The sequence below is a fragment of the Grammomys surdaster genome, unplaced genomic scaffold (genome assembly GCF_004785775.1).
Source record: "Grammomys surdaster isolate TR1022 unplaced genomic scaffold, NIH_TR_1.0 186, whole genome shotgun sequence".
Lineage (NCBI taxonomy): Eukaryota > Metazoa > Chordata > Mammalia > Rodentia > Muridae > Grammomys > Grammomys surdaster.
In genome coordinates this window covers 1,726,817-1,743,020 of record NW_021604631.1, presented here as the reverse complement: position 1 = coordinate 1,743,020, position 16,204 = coordinate 1,726,817, and the positions used below count along the sequence as shown (strand labels likewise).

The following is a 16,204-nucleotide window of genomic DNA, read 5'->3' as shown; positions in this document are numbered from 1 at the left end:
GGAGGAGGAGGTGGGCATCAGATTGCCTTGAGCTCCCCCTCAGAGCACTTCCTTTGAAACTTAGGGTTAGGCACTCTGCAAAGAGATCTCAAGCAAGCAAGTTCTTCTTGGCTTCACCATGCCTCGATTTCCTCTCATGCCAAGTGTGAATGATCAGAGTTGGACCCAGTGAGCTCACTTATTCAAAAATCACTTCAGAACGTGTTGGATATGTTTGTTAACATTACGATTCTTTATTATTTTATCTTTATACCCTCAAATGTTACCAGAGTTCCCAGTTTTTGACAAACATTTGATCAGATCAAATTAGTGAAGGAGAGGCCCATTTGCTTCTCTAAGGCACATTTGCATGCAACAGTCTGTCTCTGGTCAGCGTGGCGATTTAAACACAGCCTTGCCTACCGCACGATGTCAGGCAGGCTGGGCTTAAACAGGACTCTGGGAGTGAGGTGTGCATCGGCAAAGAGGAAGCCTCAGGGACTGATTCAGCTTCAGTATTCTGCGTCATAGGGATATTCTTCCATGTTTATTGTCCTGCAGCCACAACATAGAAGAAACATTAGTGCCACCTAATACGTCATGCTTTTTTTTTTTTAGAGATGGTCCCAAGCATCCCAGGCTGTCTCTGAACTTAAGTAATGGAGAGCAACTTTGAACTTATGACCCTCCTGCCTCTGCCTCTGCCTCCAGAGGACTGGAGGCATATGCCACAGGGCCTAGTTTTATTTATTTATTTATTTATTTATTTATTTACTTATTCATTTTGTTATTTCTTTTATGTGTTCAGATTATAATATAATGACATCACTCCTTCTCCTCCCTTCAAAATCTGCCATATACCCCTCCTTGATCTCTTAGGAGTATAGATGTATATACATAAAGGTATGCATATGTAACAACAATGAATGAAAAAGAGGCCATGGATTTGAAAGAGGCCTGTCTTTGTGGACTATGGGGATCCAACTCAAGGTTTCACAAATAACCAGACAAGAACTCTCTCAGCTGAGCCACTTCCCCAGCCTAGGTGTACAGATAGGATATTCATAAGAATATACTTTCTGTGTGCTTATTCAGGCTTTCCTCACCCCCACACCACGATCTTCCCCTTTAATTGACGAGCACAGCATTTGAAAAGAGGGTAGGGAAGTACGCAGTAGCCAGGTCATCAGAATAAGGTCATGAGGATGCATCATTAGAGACCTGGCATACTTCCCAGGGTCTCACGAATGCTGTTTGAGTTCATTCCATGCGGGGGGGTGGGGGGCAGCCCAGGCATGGAGGGTTCTTGTCACTTCTTCTTGAGGCAGAGGAAGGGGGAGAGCGTTAGCAGAGGGGTAATAAGACTTTGTCTTACAAGATATTAGGGGTGCTGTATAATAAAAAGTTTACTTATCTAAGTCTAGGTTACTATGCTACTGTAGCTGAACTGCCTTCTGTGATCCTCTGAGGCCAGAAACTGCAGTTTCTGGCATTAGCACCTCTTCTTCCAACAGCAACGGATTAAGTAAATAGCCTTTGTACTATCTTAGCAGAAACTTGGGGGCTCTAACTTTCAACCTGGTAGTCAGAAGTTGCAGGAAGAAAAAGGCACACTTAGTGAAGTGGTTATAGAGTTTATTACTAAGTTGTAAAAAGTTTCCTATTAAAGCTGTCTAAGGGGAAAAGCATAAGAATCCCTAAGTGGGGAAAGGGAAAAAATTCTATTCTATTTTCTCATCTCTTTGTCCTCAGTACTTATACATCTTTCAGAATACATGATCACATGTTACAAAGTTCATTACAAGTTCACACAAAAAATCAAATCATAAATTGAAATAGAAGTTTATAACAGAGAATGTTTACATGCATATCCATTAGGAGTAATTACCTGGCTAAACATTCATCACCTGTGTCAGCTCCACAGGTTCACTGGAGGTTTAAAACCATAACTAAGTTATTAGTGAAGTTTTATAAGCCCAGTCAATATTTTATTTTCTGTCCTAGCACCTATAATAAATTATTATTGTAGATAATAGTTACATTTTTATGACCTTTGGTTAATTGTTTTACAACCTCTTAGAATGTGCTCTGAGTAGGAGAAAGTCTGGTTACTATCTAAGATCAATTGACTGGTGACACTTGGAGACTGGCAGAGTTATTATTGCAGTTTTGATTATCAGAAGAGACCTAATAGCAGTCCCACTATAAAAGAGCTTAATAATCATTGATATAATTTTAGGAATTCTTATAGGATCATCATGAAGGCTTAAGAAGTCATCTATTTGTCTATATAGCATCACTACAAGACAGTACATCTTCATGATCTGCAGAAATCTGCTCCAAAGGGGTGTGCTATTACTTGGTGATTGTTATATATGTTTAATAATAATAGGAAAAGAGCATTAATAGCAGGAATCTTTCCTAAAATGAATCCCTTACAGCCTTGCTTAATAAGAACGAACCTGTTGCAGATTATATAATAATCCAAAGCAGGACATTTCAGGATGATCACCTGCTAGTTACTAGCTTGTCCCATTATGGTTCCTGACACTTCCACCTTATTGAGAAGTGGGAAATCATGTTGAAATTGACAGATTGGTTATTGTATTGTGGTTGTCGTATTAAACAAGGTAAGGTAAGCCATGAGCTAGGATCTCTGTATTCAATAGCTATGTGCTGTTACTGTTATTATCATCCCTACTCTGTAGATAAGGAAAGAGAATTGGCAAAGCTACAGATCCACCCGAGGCTTCATAGCTGCTGAATGACTGACGTTTGGATTAGCAGCCAGCCGAGTTTACTTCTGAATACACCCATCTACTACCTCCACTCATTTACCTATCTATCTAAAATTAACTTGTTTGGTGACCAAAAAGCATCACAAACATGTCTAGAGCCAAATCCTAGACTTCTAAATGACGGTTCTGTTCTCCAGCTATTCATACAAAAAACAAAACCAGCCGGGCAAACCCATATTTGTTAACCTTTTGGCAAGTCCAATTGGCTATTTGCTATTGGAAGCCAGGTACAATCATTGTCCTTTCTTCCCTGGATTGCTAAGGTAGGCTCCCTGTGGTCTCTCAAGCAGAAGTCACTGTGAAACTTTTAGGACATGTCAGATCATGCCAGGCTCTGCTCACACTCTCTCCCGGCTTCTAAGCTCCTTCCATTTTAAAAATCAAAGTCCTCCCCACAGTTTATACCACCTGGATGCCCTTCGCTTTAAAGCTGTCTCAAAATTCATTTCTTCCCCCAATAGCCCTTACTCCTCATTGGCTGCAGCTTCACTGGCTTCCTGATTCAAGAGCCCTAAATCCACTACACCTCAGCGCAGTTGCACCCACTGTTGTAATCACCAAGAAAGGTGTTGTCCTAATACCACATGGTTTTATCAGTAAAATTGTCCTTGGATCACCACCTATAAAGCCTCTGTTCTACCAAGACACACTACATCTCATACTGTTCTAACTATTTTTTTCCTATGGCATCTGTTACTGGCTGATGTACATACTTCAGATATTCCTAGAATACAGGAGTGGGAAACATGGCATTTGTATAGTGTGATATGCCAAGCAACTAGTCATAGTACACATAACACATTACAGATAAGCCAGTGAGTGAGTGAGAGAGTGGATGAGCACTCCAGTCTTCTGCAAAGGAACATAACATTTTTTTCTGAAAACTATGACTCTATGGGTAAACTTCAGAGAATTAGTGGTAATTGGCAGTCATGACTTCCCATGACTCAAATTTCACTTTTTCATAAGTTCCTAAAAACAGTATTTGAAGATGATGCTATCCTGGATGTCTTCCAACCCTCCCAGCTAATCCTCTACAACTCCAGAAAGCTCACTTACAACTCTACCCCACTTACTCAGGCAGCAGGCAGGCCCTCCAGTTTCTGTTGAAGCTAAGGATAGTGGCCATCTCCTTGTCACTCAACTGGAAGTCAAAGACCTGGAAGGATGAGAGACCCGAAGCATCCTTAGCAAGGGAAGGGCTGGTGCCTGAGGCTACAGGCATTCCTCTCTGCACACATAGGCTCATACAGCATACAAACCATTTTTTAGATTAAGACTGAATTATTTATAGAATTCAGTGTTCCAAAAAAGAGAGAGACCTTGTAGTGACAAAATCTCAGTCCATGCAGTGTCTAATCTTCAAGGGACACATGGATTCTTCAGGAAGGACATTTCCTCAAGTCTGGTCCATGCCTGTTCTCCAGCTAAAAGATTGCCATGTAGGCCAGGGCAGTCTGCACTTGGGCAGGATATCTATGGCTCTTAATCTAAGTGCTCATGGGAAAGCAAACAGGGCTTCTCTGGGCCCCACCCTCAGCCCATTAGTGGCTCACTGATGATTTATCTCAGCTCTGTTGAGGCCACCTCTCCTGGGGCAAGTGTTCACAAAATGATCAGAAATCGGGGAGGACACATGGATAACCCAGGAACAGGATGAGAAGAAAGCTTAACAGAAGTCTTCATATCATATACACACATCTGATGATCAGTCATGCTCTTACCTGAATGTTCTCCTGTATACGCGCTGGTGTCACAGACTTCGGGATCACCACCACATTCCTCTGGATGTGGAACCGAATCAGAACCTGTGCACAGAAAGTGAAGAATCCATGTGTTCACTAAAAGAAGACTTTGGTGGTTTAAATGAGAATGGCCCCACAAGTGCCTGCGTTTGGAAACTTGGTCCCCAGTGAGTGGAACTGTTTAGGAAGATTTAGGAGGGGTAGCCTTGTTCGAGAATGCCCATCACTGAGGACAGGCTTAAGGTTTCAAGATTGAAGTCATTCCCAGTGTGCCCTCAGTTTCCTGTTTGTGGTTTGAGATGTGAGCTCTTAGCTGCTGTTCCAGCACCACGCCTGCCTCCCTGCTGCCACTATTCCCACCATGATGTCGATAGACTCCTATCTCTCTGTAACTGTAAGCTCAAAAAAAAAAAAAGTCTTTCTTCTATAGGTTGCTTTGGTCATGGTGTTTTATCACAGCAACAGAAAAGTAACTAAGACAAAGATTGTCTTTGTGGCTCCCTCTGACTCTTTTTATCTCCTTGTAATACTGAAAGTAACACCTTGGTTTCTCTAGTCAGGGGTGAAGACTTGGTAAGAAGCTAATGAACAGAAGTGGTCCTTGTTTGATATCAGCAGTATTTCCTGGAGATGGAAATAGATTTACATTTCCCATTTCCTCCTCTCCAAGGGATTAAAAGAAGGCAATACATAGAATAAAACAAGACGAAGAAAGGATTGCAGGGTTGAAAGTAATGAGGCACAGTATTTTACCTGGGCTGAGGTTTTCTTATGCTTGGCAGCAATCTCTTTAATTTTGGGGTCCTCAAGTAGTGAAGGGTCCGATGGCTTAGCGCTAAAGATGGAAAGATAGTTGGCATGAGTAAACCTCCAGGCTGTTACAAGCCAATGACACCCACTTCCATGACAACATCAAGGCCGAGCATCACAGCCTTCTCCACCTGCAAAACTGGCAGGGAATCCTCCTGGAAGCTTTGTGTCTTTCCTGTGATCCCCATCTGTATGCTCTGCAGTCTCAGTAATTTGCAAAGGATACCCTAGCATTAAACAGTAGAAGCATTCTTAAGAGGTAAGGTATCCTGTCTTTAAAACAAACAAAACAAAACAAAAAACAAAAAAAAACCATCGTACCCCCCACCGCCCATGCAATCCTATTTGGATGTGTCAGATATATTGCTATAGAGACATTTTTTTTCCAGGTACGTAAGAAATTTATACCAATACTAACCAGTTTTTAAACAATAATTTTAAGACTGATAAAAGAGAGTCACACTCTGAAGCCTCACCTAGGCCTGTCTGGAGAGCCCAGAGGACTGTAGGCCGTGACAATGATGCCCTTGGAGTGACAGTACTGGATCTTTCCCCTGGATTCATGCATAGGATCTAGTACTTTGGCAATTTGAGAAGACTGTCCCAGCACTGGACATCAGAAATGGGGTTTAAAAATCATTTTCAAAACACTCTGACCTCACGATCCCTCTTGGGTTGCCAAACACATTGCTATTGGTATACTTTATCTTGTACCTTGGAAATTACATATTACATATCAAATTACAAAGTGCTAAGTTTAAGAATGATAGAAAAAAAAAAAGGCCAGTACTCTGAAGCCTTACTGAGGTCTGTCTGGGGAGCCCAGGGGACTGTAGGCCGTGACAGTGATGCCCTTGGAGTGACAGTACTGGATCAGTTTCTCCTGGGTCAGGTAAGGGTGACACTCGACCTACAAGAGAAAACATCTCCATCACTAGGGAAGCAAGCCTTCTTGAGTGGCTCAGTGGGAACTCCAGGCACAAGAAAGGACCAACACAAAGGCCAAACACAACCCACTGATAGATGTGCTACAAACCAGACCCAGAGACCTGCCTCCCACCTCCCTAAGCATCCTGAACACAGACCTCAGAGATGAGACTCTGCAGACAGTCTTGAACTTGCCTCCCAGTGCTGAAGCAGGCACGGAGCAGGACCCTGCACCAAACAGAACTTACCTGGTTGGTCACTGGCTTATGCTTTAGTCCAGGCTTGTTCAGGAGTCTTTCAATCTGGAAGTGATTGAAGTTGGAGACGCCCAGAGCTTTCACCAGCCCCTGGTCCACCAGTTCCTCCATGCCCTGTCACGGGGAGGAACACTGTTTAGATGGCTGTAGGATATAGGGATACTGGCTTGGTTTTGTCCTGAGGTAAGAGAAATGGCTACACAACCTTCTAAGTTTTAGGTAAGCTGCAACACAAGAAAGAAGCACCAGTCCAGACAGTAGATGCTCATCAAGGGGCAGATGCTCCTAGGAATGTATGAGTTCTGCTCTCAACCTCTATCTTTCTTCCCCAAATATCTCTCTCTCTCTCTCTCTCTCTCTCTCTCTCTCTCTCTCTCTCTCTCTCTCTGTGTGTGTGTGTGTGTGTGTATGTGTGTGCATGTGTAAGAGAGAAAGAGATAGATAGATGGATAGATGGATAGATGAATAGATGAATAGACAGATGGATGGATGGATGGATGGATAGAGATTTTGAGTACAGACTGATGCTAGGACCATTCAGGCACTCTATTGTTGAGCTACATTTCTAGCCCCCCCCTTTTTTTTTGCATCTTAAAATTTTGAGATATGGTCTCTCTAATTATCCAGATTAGCTTTGAACTTCTTCTGAAGCCCAGGCCAGCCTCAAACTTATGATCCTCCTGCTTCTACCTCCTGCACCTGAATTATAGGTTATATAACCAACATCCTACTTGATTTTTAACCCCACTCTCGTCTGGCCAATGGACCACTTGCCACAACCATGACTGTGCATTAACTCTGAGAAAAGGTACTTTTTAAGATAATTTTTTGCCCAGAATGAGCAACTTAAAATTTGTCAAAAGATAACATACCTGATAGTGGTAGCCACAGATTCAACATGTATTTGTAACTCATGTATGATAGGTTCCTGCCTAGGAGTTTGCAGAATATAGACATATACAGTGTGCTTCTTTCAGTGAGCCGCGAGCCTTCACAGGGAGGCTGCTCGGGCTCACTGACAGTTGGCATGACCGTGCACATCAATATGGAAAGTAAGGAATACACAAGGGTCTCAGGATGAGAGTATAAGCAAGAGTTTAAACTGGGCCTGATAAAAACTAATGTCAATGAGGGAAATCATGAATAGGATGGAAAGGACGGCAGAAGCAAGCACCAGCAGCAGAGATGGCAGTAGGTGTTCAGAAGCAAGGACTAACAGTGGAGACCACCGAGCATGTTCAGGCCATAGTTTACTGTTTCTCTCAGCCTTTGGACAACTGGGAACCCTCTGAAAGCTAACATTTTTTTGTTTAGATGTTGCTGGGTGTGGTGGTACACACCCTTAATCCCAGCAGGCAGAAGGCAGAGGCAATGTATCACTCTAAATTCCAGGCTAGTCTGGTCTGTATAGTGAATTTCAGACCAGCCGGGGCTATGTAGTAAGACCTTAAAGAAAGAAAGAAAGAGAGAGAAAGAGAGAGAGAGAGAAAGAGAGAGAGAAGGGAGGGGGGAGGGAGGGAGGGGGAGAACAAGAAAAATTAAAAAGTGTTGGGGCGAGGTTCAGGCCCACTCCCCGAGCTTCTTATGGACTTCCTCTGGGATGCAGCATTAGGATGCTCAAATTGCCCGAGTGGCTTCAGTGTACAAGGTTGAGAGGCACCAGAGTGTGTGAGGAAGGACCTTGCTAGGTAGGGCTGTTGAGCACTGTACCACTGAGACTTCCCAGCAGCCCATATGTAAGAGGAAAATGGCTTGAAAGAGTTAAAATTTTTCCCTAGGCCAGCTGGGTGTGGTGGTGCATGCCTTTAAGCACTGGAAGGCAAAGGAAGGTAGATCTCTGAGTTCTAAGTTCTAGGACACCAGGGCTGCAGAGAAACCCTGTCTTGAAAACCCAAACTGAATAATAATAATAATGTCATTATTATTACTATTTTCCATAGGCTACTCAGCTAACATGTGCAAATCAAGGCAACACCCCTGTACTAAGCTCCCATCCTTAGTTTCAAACTAGTGTATGTTGACCACAAACTGAGGAACACTATATTTTCTGTCTCAGTTGAGGTCCTAATCGTCACCTCAAAAACAGATGATTTTAATCTCAGCACCTGGCAGCAGAGTCTGATGGATCTCTGTGACCTCCAGGCTAGTCAGGGATACACTGTGAGACAGTCTCAGAAAAAAAAAAAAAAAGAGTAGATGAGTCTAGATGAACCCCTAAATCCTAACATAGTGGGGAAGGAGTTAGAAGAACTAGAGAAAAGCAGAGACAGAATTACACACAAGGCTTGTGGGCCTATTCATACCACAATGGAAGTCTCGATAGCACAGTAGAAGCTGCAACCTACCTCCCAGGCTTCCAAAAACGTTGTTTTACTGGTGAGGATATTGCCTTGATCATCTTTAGGGAATAACTCCTTTCCGGGCTGTAAATACAAAACAAACGCCCACTGGTTGCACCTGGTTCTATGAAACAAAGATCCAGGACAGTGAAACACCCAACACTCACACCTGCTTAGTGCCTGGTCAGGCTCTGGGGGACACACTGGCAGACATCAAGTTTCAACTGCATCTCTATCCCAACCTACAATGGTTAGGTAAATCCTAAATTACAGAAACTGCTGGACCAGTTTCCAAATCTCCTATTATATGTCCTAGACATGATCAGGAATTTCCATCACCTTGGAAACCAATGCAGCATTATCCAAATCCACATAAACCTGGAGGAAATTTTAATTTCAAGACCACTAGGCAAGGATCTGATACTTGAATCTTCATACTTGGTTCAGCCACTCCCTAGGCACCCTTTGATTAGCAGGGCAGCTGGACCCTGGAATACAATACCCAAGACCATCCCAAGATATCTCTTGAGAGGGCATCACTGGACTCGGAATCAGCGGGAAGTTGAGAGAGTCATGCCCCCATTACCACAGCTCTGTGTCAGCAGCTACAGATAAGCACAAAGAACAGCTCAAACCTGAAAACCCTGCGGCCAGTGAACAAGATAGAGGTCCAAATAGTCCAGCTTCAGGTCTGTGAGTGTCTTCTGAAAGGCTTCCTTTAGCTGTTTTTTCTCAAAGCAGGTGGGCCACAACTGCAGGGTAAGACAGCAGGGGGATTAGGAAGAGTCACACTACATTCACGCACCCCGCTCAGAGATTTACAGTCTGATCTAGCCTTAGGACAGACTATTTATATTTAACCAAACTAGGTAATTAATATACATGATCTGATATGCAAGGCTCAGTGAGTCAGGTCATTTCCTAAGGGGTTGAGGGTGATATGTTTTTCCATGCTTGTAGCGTTCGATGTATTTCTTACATCACTTAGCATTCTGATACTATTTGCGGGATAGTCCCATATCCCCAAGATAACAGGCCCTAATGGTGAATTACAAAGAATTAAATGGCATGCTATACAGAGTCTGTGTCTTGCACCAGATGCAGTTTCCAAGTGGGTAGAGTGTACCAGCTAGTGATAGTCAGTCAACCACCTCATTCTACACACCCCTCTCCTCTCTTTTTGACAGCATTTTATAATTCACCTTTACTGGGATAAAAAGATATTCCTATCCATCAATAAAAAAAAATATTCTTTCTACATAGCCACTAAGAACACAGTACTGAGTTGTAATGGCTCAGGGCCCATCCTCTTTTTTAAAAAAAAAGATTTATTTATTATTTCAATGTATGCATGTACACTATGTGAGTGGGTTCCTGTAGAGGCCAGAAGAGGGTGTCAGATTCTTTGGAACTTGAGTTACAGGAGTTGTGAGCCACCTGATATTGGTGCTAGGAACCAAATTATGGTCTTCTGCAAGAGCAGGAGGTACTCTTAACCTCTAAGCCTTCTCTCCTGCCCCAAGACCCACCCTTAAGGGCAACTCTAGCATCTCAGCGGGCAGAAGGATCTCCCTGACAGAAAGCATGAAAGTCAAGAGTACTCAAATCTCAAAGGAGCCATCCTTGTTATGGGACAACTAACACAGGAGAATATACCTGCAGCAGAATCTCATCAGTACTGGCTTGGAGCATGGATATTCACACCCACAGATATAGCAAAAGCAAGGAAGGAGGTTAGGAAAAACCGGAGAAGGCTCTGGGTATGGACCAGATTATACCTGCCTTGAAGTTTTATCCACCAAGTGAACCATTGTACCTTGCTGACGATGAAGAGATCCTCCCGCCTCACAGCCTTCTCTTTGATCTTCTCCTGGATGGCCTCTCCCACCTCATTCTCATTCTGATACGCATAGGCACAGTCTATGTGGCGATACCCAGCATCAATGGCCGCCTTCACAGCTTCCTTGACTTGGTTTGGGGGAGACTGAAAGACAACAGAAAAGACCACTGGATGCTCTTATACCAAAACCTTCCTCAGCAGGTTCCACACAGCCCAGTTCCACCAAACCACTGCATTACTGGGGGTAGGGGGTCCAATGGGGAAGAAAAACTTTTCAAAGGAGAAGAAAAAGTGAACTTTAATGTTCACCCATCTCGTGTTCTATCAGAGCTGGAAGTCAGTTTCCATCTAATCTCACACCAGATGAGATGTGAGTACCTGGTCTTTTATATATATATATATATATATATATATATATATATATACAAAATTTATTTTTTCTCAAATCGTAATTCACTCACAAAGGGGTTATAAACACAGAAAGGCAGGATGTGGGGAAGGGAATGACTAATGTACCTAGTCTTAAAGGAGCTCTTGTTTCTGGGATAACAGATGCCTCCCACTGCAAGTTGCTGAAAGCCAGACTCAACTCTGCAGCGAACTAGAGGAATTTCAGTCCCAGACCATGATAAGACCGTGGAGAATGGTTGTCGCACGGTAAATCCAGACTGGACCACACAGCAGTTTAGACATCTCTACTCACGAATGAAATACAACCAACTTTTTTTAAAAAGGAGAAAGCTAAACCACTTGGTATGGTGGCCCATGTGTATAAACTCAGTATTTGGGAAACAGGAGGACTGTGAGTTTGAGGCTAGCTTGGGGCACATAGTAGTCCCCAAAATAAACATAAATGCAAAAAAATAGAAAAGCACCAGAGATGGGGGCTGGAGAGATGGCTCAGAGGTTAAGAGCACTGTCTGCTATTCCAGAGGTCCTGAGTTCAATTTCCAGCAACCACATGGTGGTTCACAACCATCTGTAATGGGATCTGATGCCTTCTTCTGATGTGTCTGAAGACAGCTACAGTGTACTCATATACATAAAATAAATAAATAAATTTTTAAAAAATAGAAAAGGAAAGCACCAGAGAGTTGATAGCTTCCCTGAGACAAGGAGTGGCCTCCAGCGGGTTCAGAAGTACCTGGACCTTCCCCAGCATTTCTACAGATAAGAGCAGACTCTCCCGGGCTAATTACCACCTCCTTATCTTGAGAACAACTCCCTTGTCAAACTTTCTGTCTAATTTTGAGTTTCTGAGAGTTACTTCTGGTAAGCTAGTTTGTCAGCTTGGTAAAAAGTGAAACTGCTAATTTGGAGCAAATTCAAATAAGATTTTAAACCCAGTGCTGAAACAAAGAGGGGTTCCACCTCTGTCCCATGAGCAAAAGAAAAAGACAGTGCAAAGAACAAGAGACAGAGGCTCTTAGAAACCCCAGACAAGAGACTAAAACTCCAAAAACAGCTCCTGGAGGTGGCTCACACTTGTGATAACCTCTAGCCGCTGAGGCAGGAGGATTGCAAGTTCTAGGCCAACCCAAGCTACAGAGTGAGTTCTAGGGCAGCCTAAACTCAAGTGTAACTCCCAGTGTCCAGAAACCAAATTGAGAGAGCTCCTGGAAACAAGTTGACCAGTGTCATGTTATCACCAAGGGAAATAAACCCAAGGGCAGAGTTAGGAGATGGGACAATGTTAGACTTGTCTCTCAACAGAAGCTGGGAAATCTGCTTCACCAGAAAGCGCGATGGACCTTGGGGCATTCTTCCAGGGGAGCACACTGCCAGGCAGGCTCTGAGCCCAGGCTCCGTGGTCTTCCTGCTTAGTTTGCTGAGCTCAGAAAATGGAGTAGTGTCTTGGTAAAGTGCAGGTACCAGTAGTCTGTGCTGGGGTCTGAGACTCCACCTTTTCCCCCAGGATTCCAGGATTCCAGTCTTTCTCCCACGGGCAACGGAGGTAGGTCATTTGGAGCTTTTGGTGTCCTGCCTCTGAATTACTCAGCCAGAAAAAAAGATCAAACCAGCCAAAACTTATAAAATGTTAAGTGTCTCATAAGTTCAGAAGAAAGCTTGCTAAGAGTTTAACTTGAAAGCTTGAAACCTGACACTTGTCAGGAAAGGCACTGCTAGGGAAAGTCTGACAGAGCTTTGAGGTCTGAAACAGCAGAAAAGTCAAAAACAACTTGGGTTCTGGCTCAAGGGTTTCAAACTCCCAGTGAATGCCATAGAAGGAAGAGGAAACGCCAAGACCTGCTGAGAGGCAGCTGATGTCCCAAGACTTCGCACTCACCTTCCAGGTACCCAGACCCACAATGGGCATCTTGGCTTTGGTACTGAGCTCCACGAAGGTGGCCATGGTTGCTGCCGAAATCTTTCTGTGTCCTGGTTAAAGAGGAGGATGGAGGTTTTATATCCTGAATGAAGAAACAGGCAGGCTCTTTCTGCGTGAGCAAACAGTCCCACCCATACCCCTGCCCCCCCCCCCCCCCCCACCCCACCCCCCGCACTGAACCGGAAGTTCATCCCAGTCTTTTAAGAGTGTGAGTGAAGATTAGTCATCAGCCAGAGGGAAATCTCCCTGATGCAAGATATGAATTACTTTGGAGAGCTACTTAGAGGCTTATGAGCCTTAGGAACATGGAGTGAAAGCTCCCTCTGAGCTATACCGCTAGATGGGTTTGGGTTACCACATTGTGTGGAGAGCAGACAAGCCTGTAGGTATTCCACGAGGTTGTTTGAAGCAAGTACAAGTTTTCAGCGGCAAAACGAGGAGGCTACGTAGATTATTTTGAGGTAACTGTTGTTGATCACAAAAGATCAATGACAGAAGGGCGCTAGTCTGAAATTAAATGACAGTTGGGCAGATGTTGTTGCAGAAGAGAGAGACAGAGAGAGAGTGGAGGGGAGAGGAAAGGAGGGGAAGGGAGGGGAGATTTTGAGCAAAGACTATGGTGTTCTGGAAGTGTCTGTTTGTAACCCTCTTTTTGTTTGTTTGTTAAGTTTTACTCGTCTAATCACTGAAAGATTGTGAAGAACAAATTTCCCCTGTTAACCATTAAGACGGGATCCTTTCCTTGATAATATTCTTCCCCTCCCCTCTCTCTGAATTTGAAATTTGACGAGTTGTCTAACTGTAAAATTAGAGTCAGCTTTTACTATTTTTTTTTTGTGCTTACATTTAAAAACCAGACTTTTGTGATTATATTCTGTTTCACTAAGGACAGCGTGAAAAAGAAAGGCAGCTCTAAGACGAGAACGTGAGCATCTTTTTTCTGTCACTCGGGATGCTATTGTCCAGTGCAGTTTCCTCAGCTCTTCTCTGCATGTCAGTTTTTACACACCGTACTCACATTTTCAATGCTGACACCACAAGGCAAGCTTTTCTACACGTTTATAGTGAGCCATTTCAAAATTGCCCTTATGCCAAACATTTTAATATTGTATTCTATTTTATGATCATTTATTCTGCCATTTCCACTATTCTTAGGTGTCTACTTGATTTCCAGCTGGTTTCTATGATGTATAAATAATATTTCAAGGTATATCATTGCAGTGAGGCATTGGGCCTCGTGTCCTTGGGATAGATCTTTACAAGGAAGAGTATATTTTATTTCAATTTATCATGCAAGGTATAGGTCCAAATTGATTTTTTTTCCTAAATGGAAATTTCTGTCATTTATAGAATAATACATTCTCACCTCCATGTTTATAATTCTTCAGGAATCATGTATAAATGTTCTTGACTTTCACTTTATTGGTATTATAAAACTAATATATGCCTTCTATAAAGAAGAAACAGAAAAATCAGAGTAAACAAAAGATTTTGCGGGAGTTGCAAGAGAATAAAAATTATCATATTTCCAATTAAATAATTATCCAATAATATTGGGGTGTAACTGGAATACCTAGCCTACATGAAAAGTATCAGATCGTAGGAACACTGCTTTCCCAAGGTGAGCTTAGGACAGAAATATCAAGCCCAGGATAGAAGCCCTCACCCACTGATGTCCAGCGACAGAGGCAGGTAGCCAGGTGTGTGCCTAAGGCACCTTCAGTGTATCTCTGGAACAGCACAGAGAGAGGAGTTGAAATGTCTAGGGAAGCTGACTGAAAGGGGACACAGCCTGACCAGAAGTATTTATAGTCAGCATTGTTAAAGTTGCAGTGTGTGTACAACTTAACATACTCAAGAGAGACTGGACCAAGGTAGAGGCTCTGCATCTAAGGATTTGTTGGGGATGTGGACAGTTTAGGAAGGATAGAGCCGCATCTGACTCGAAGAGCTGGCCTCCAGGTTCTCCCAGCATCCCTCAGTCCCTACCTGTTCAAGGGCATGGCTGGCATACCCAGCACCCCCCCCCCCCCCCGGGTTCTTTCTCCCTCCATCTCTCTCTCTCTCTCTCCTTCTCTCTCTTTCTCTGTGAGTACTTTCTTTCTCAGCCTTCTGCTTTTCAGTCTCTTAGTCTCCAGGGAGACTTCCCTTCCCTAGCCTCCTCCTGTGAGATCAGTGAACCTGCCTGAGACCTGCTTCCAATAAACTTGACTTTATCTACTTTTAAATTTGGCTCCAATTGGTTTCTATTTCATCAAGGGAGATAATCTAGATAATCTATCACTACGTAGCTGAGGTTGACTTTGAATTCTTTTTTTTTTTTTTTTTTTTTGAGACAGGGTTTCTCTGTGTAGCCCTGGCTGTCCTGGAACTCACTCTGTAGACCAGGCTGTCCTCGAACTCAGAAATCTGCCTGTCTCTGCCTTTCAAGTGCTGGGATTAAAGGCGTGCGCCACCACCGTCCGGCGACTTTGAATTCTTGATCCTCCCAACTCTGCCATCTGAGCATTGGCATTACAGGTGTGGATTGCAGAAGCTTCTGGTTTCTGCCTTCTTCATTTCTAGTATGTTCCCCTGGCTGGAGAGATGGTTCAGCGGTTAAGAGCACTGACTGCTCTTTGAAACGTCCTGAGTTCAATTCCTAGCAAGCACATGGTAGCTCACAACCATCTGTAATGGGAACCAATGCCCTCTTCTGAAGAGAGTGACAGTGTACTCACATAAATGAATAAATAAATCTTAAAAAAAAAATAAAAATTGTCAGGTAACCAGAGTAGACAATTCCTAATTACCTGTAACTTCAGTTCCAGGGGATCCAACCAGGGGATCCAAGATGCTCTTCTGGTCCCTTAGGCATCCTTGCTCTTATACGCATATCCGCACAATCACACATAATTACAAATCAAATAAATATTTTAAGCCTTTCCAGATTGCCACCCCATAGCATAACCAACCGTGTACTCTTTGGGGACCTCTGCCCCAGTGGTTTGCCATCTCATTTCTGTTTTCCCAAGATTACTATTCCGTTGTCACAGATACCACAGTTTGCTTATCCATGTCTTTCTGGAAGGGAATCTCTTCCATGTTGATTTTTCTGTGGTCTCACCATGAATCAGCAATTTAACCAGAGCTGAAGGTTGAAATGCTAGTTAATGTAAACAGGAACTTACTCACTGGGAG

At 43.3% G+C, this 16,204-nt stretch overlaps 1 protein-coding gene across 2 annotated transcripts; it reads right to left on the bottom strand.

Moving 5' to 3' along the window:
* Window positions 1–209: 209 nt before the first annotated feature.
* Window positions 210–16,154, bottom strand: LOC114622036 (aldose reductase-related protein 2). 2 transcript variants are annotated; one of them, XM_028768393.1, is made up of 11 exons: window positions 15,817–16,154; window positions 12,983–13,074; window positions 10,672–10,839; window positions 9,491–9,607; window positions 8,862–8,939; window positions 6,508–6,630; window positions 6,136–6,242; window positions 5,276–5,357; window positions 4,502–4,585; window positions 3,854–3,936; window positions 210–534 (listed from the first exon to the last, which is right to left on the bottom strand). In XM_028768393.1, the coding sequence occupies exons 2-11, from the start codon at window positions 13,046–13,048 to the stop codon at window positions 492–494; spliced, it is 951 nt and encodes a 316-aa protein (XP_028624226.1). In that variant the 5' UTR covers window positions 13,049–13,074; window positions 15,817–16,154; the 3' UTR covers window positions 210–491. The 2 variants fall into 2 exon arrangements, with proteins under 2 accessions (XP_028624226.1, XP_028624225.1); XM_028768392.1 differs by having other exon boundaries at window positions 15,979–16,154.
* Window positions 16,155–16,204: the final 50 nt, after the last annotated feature.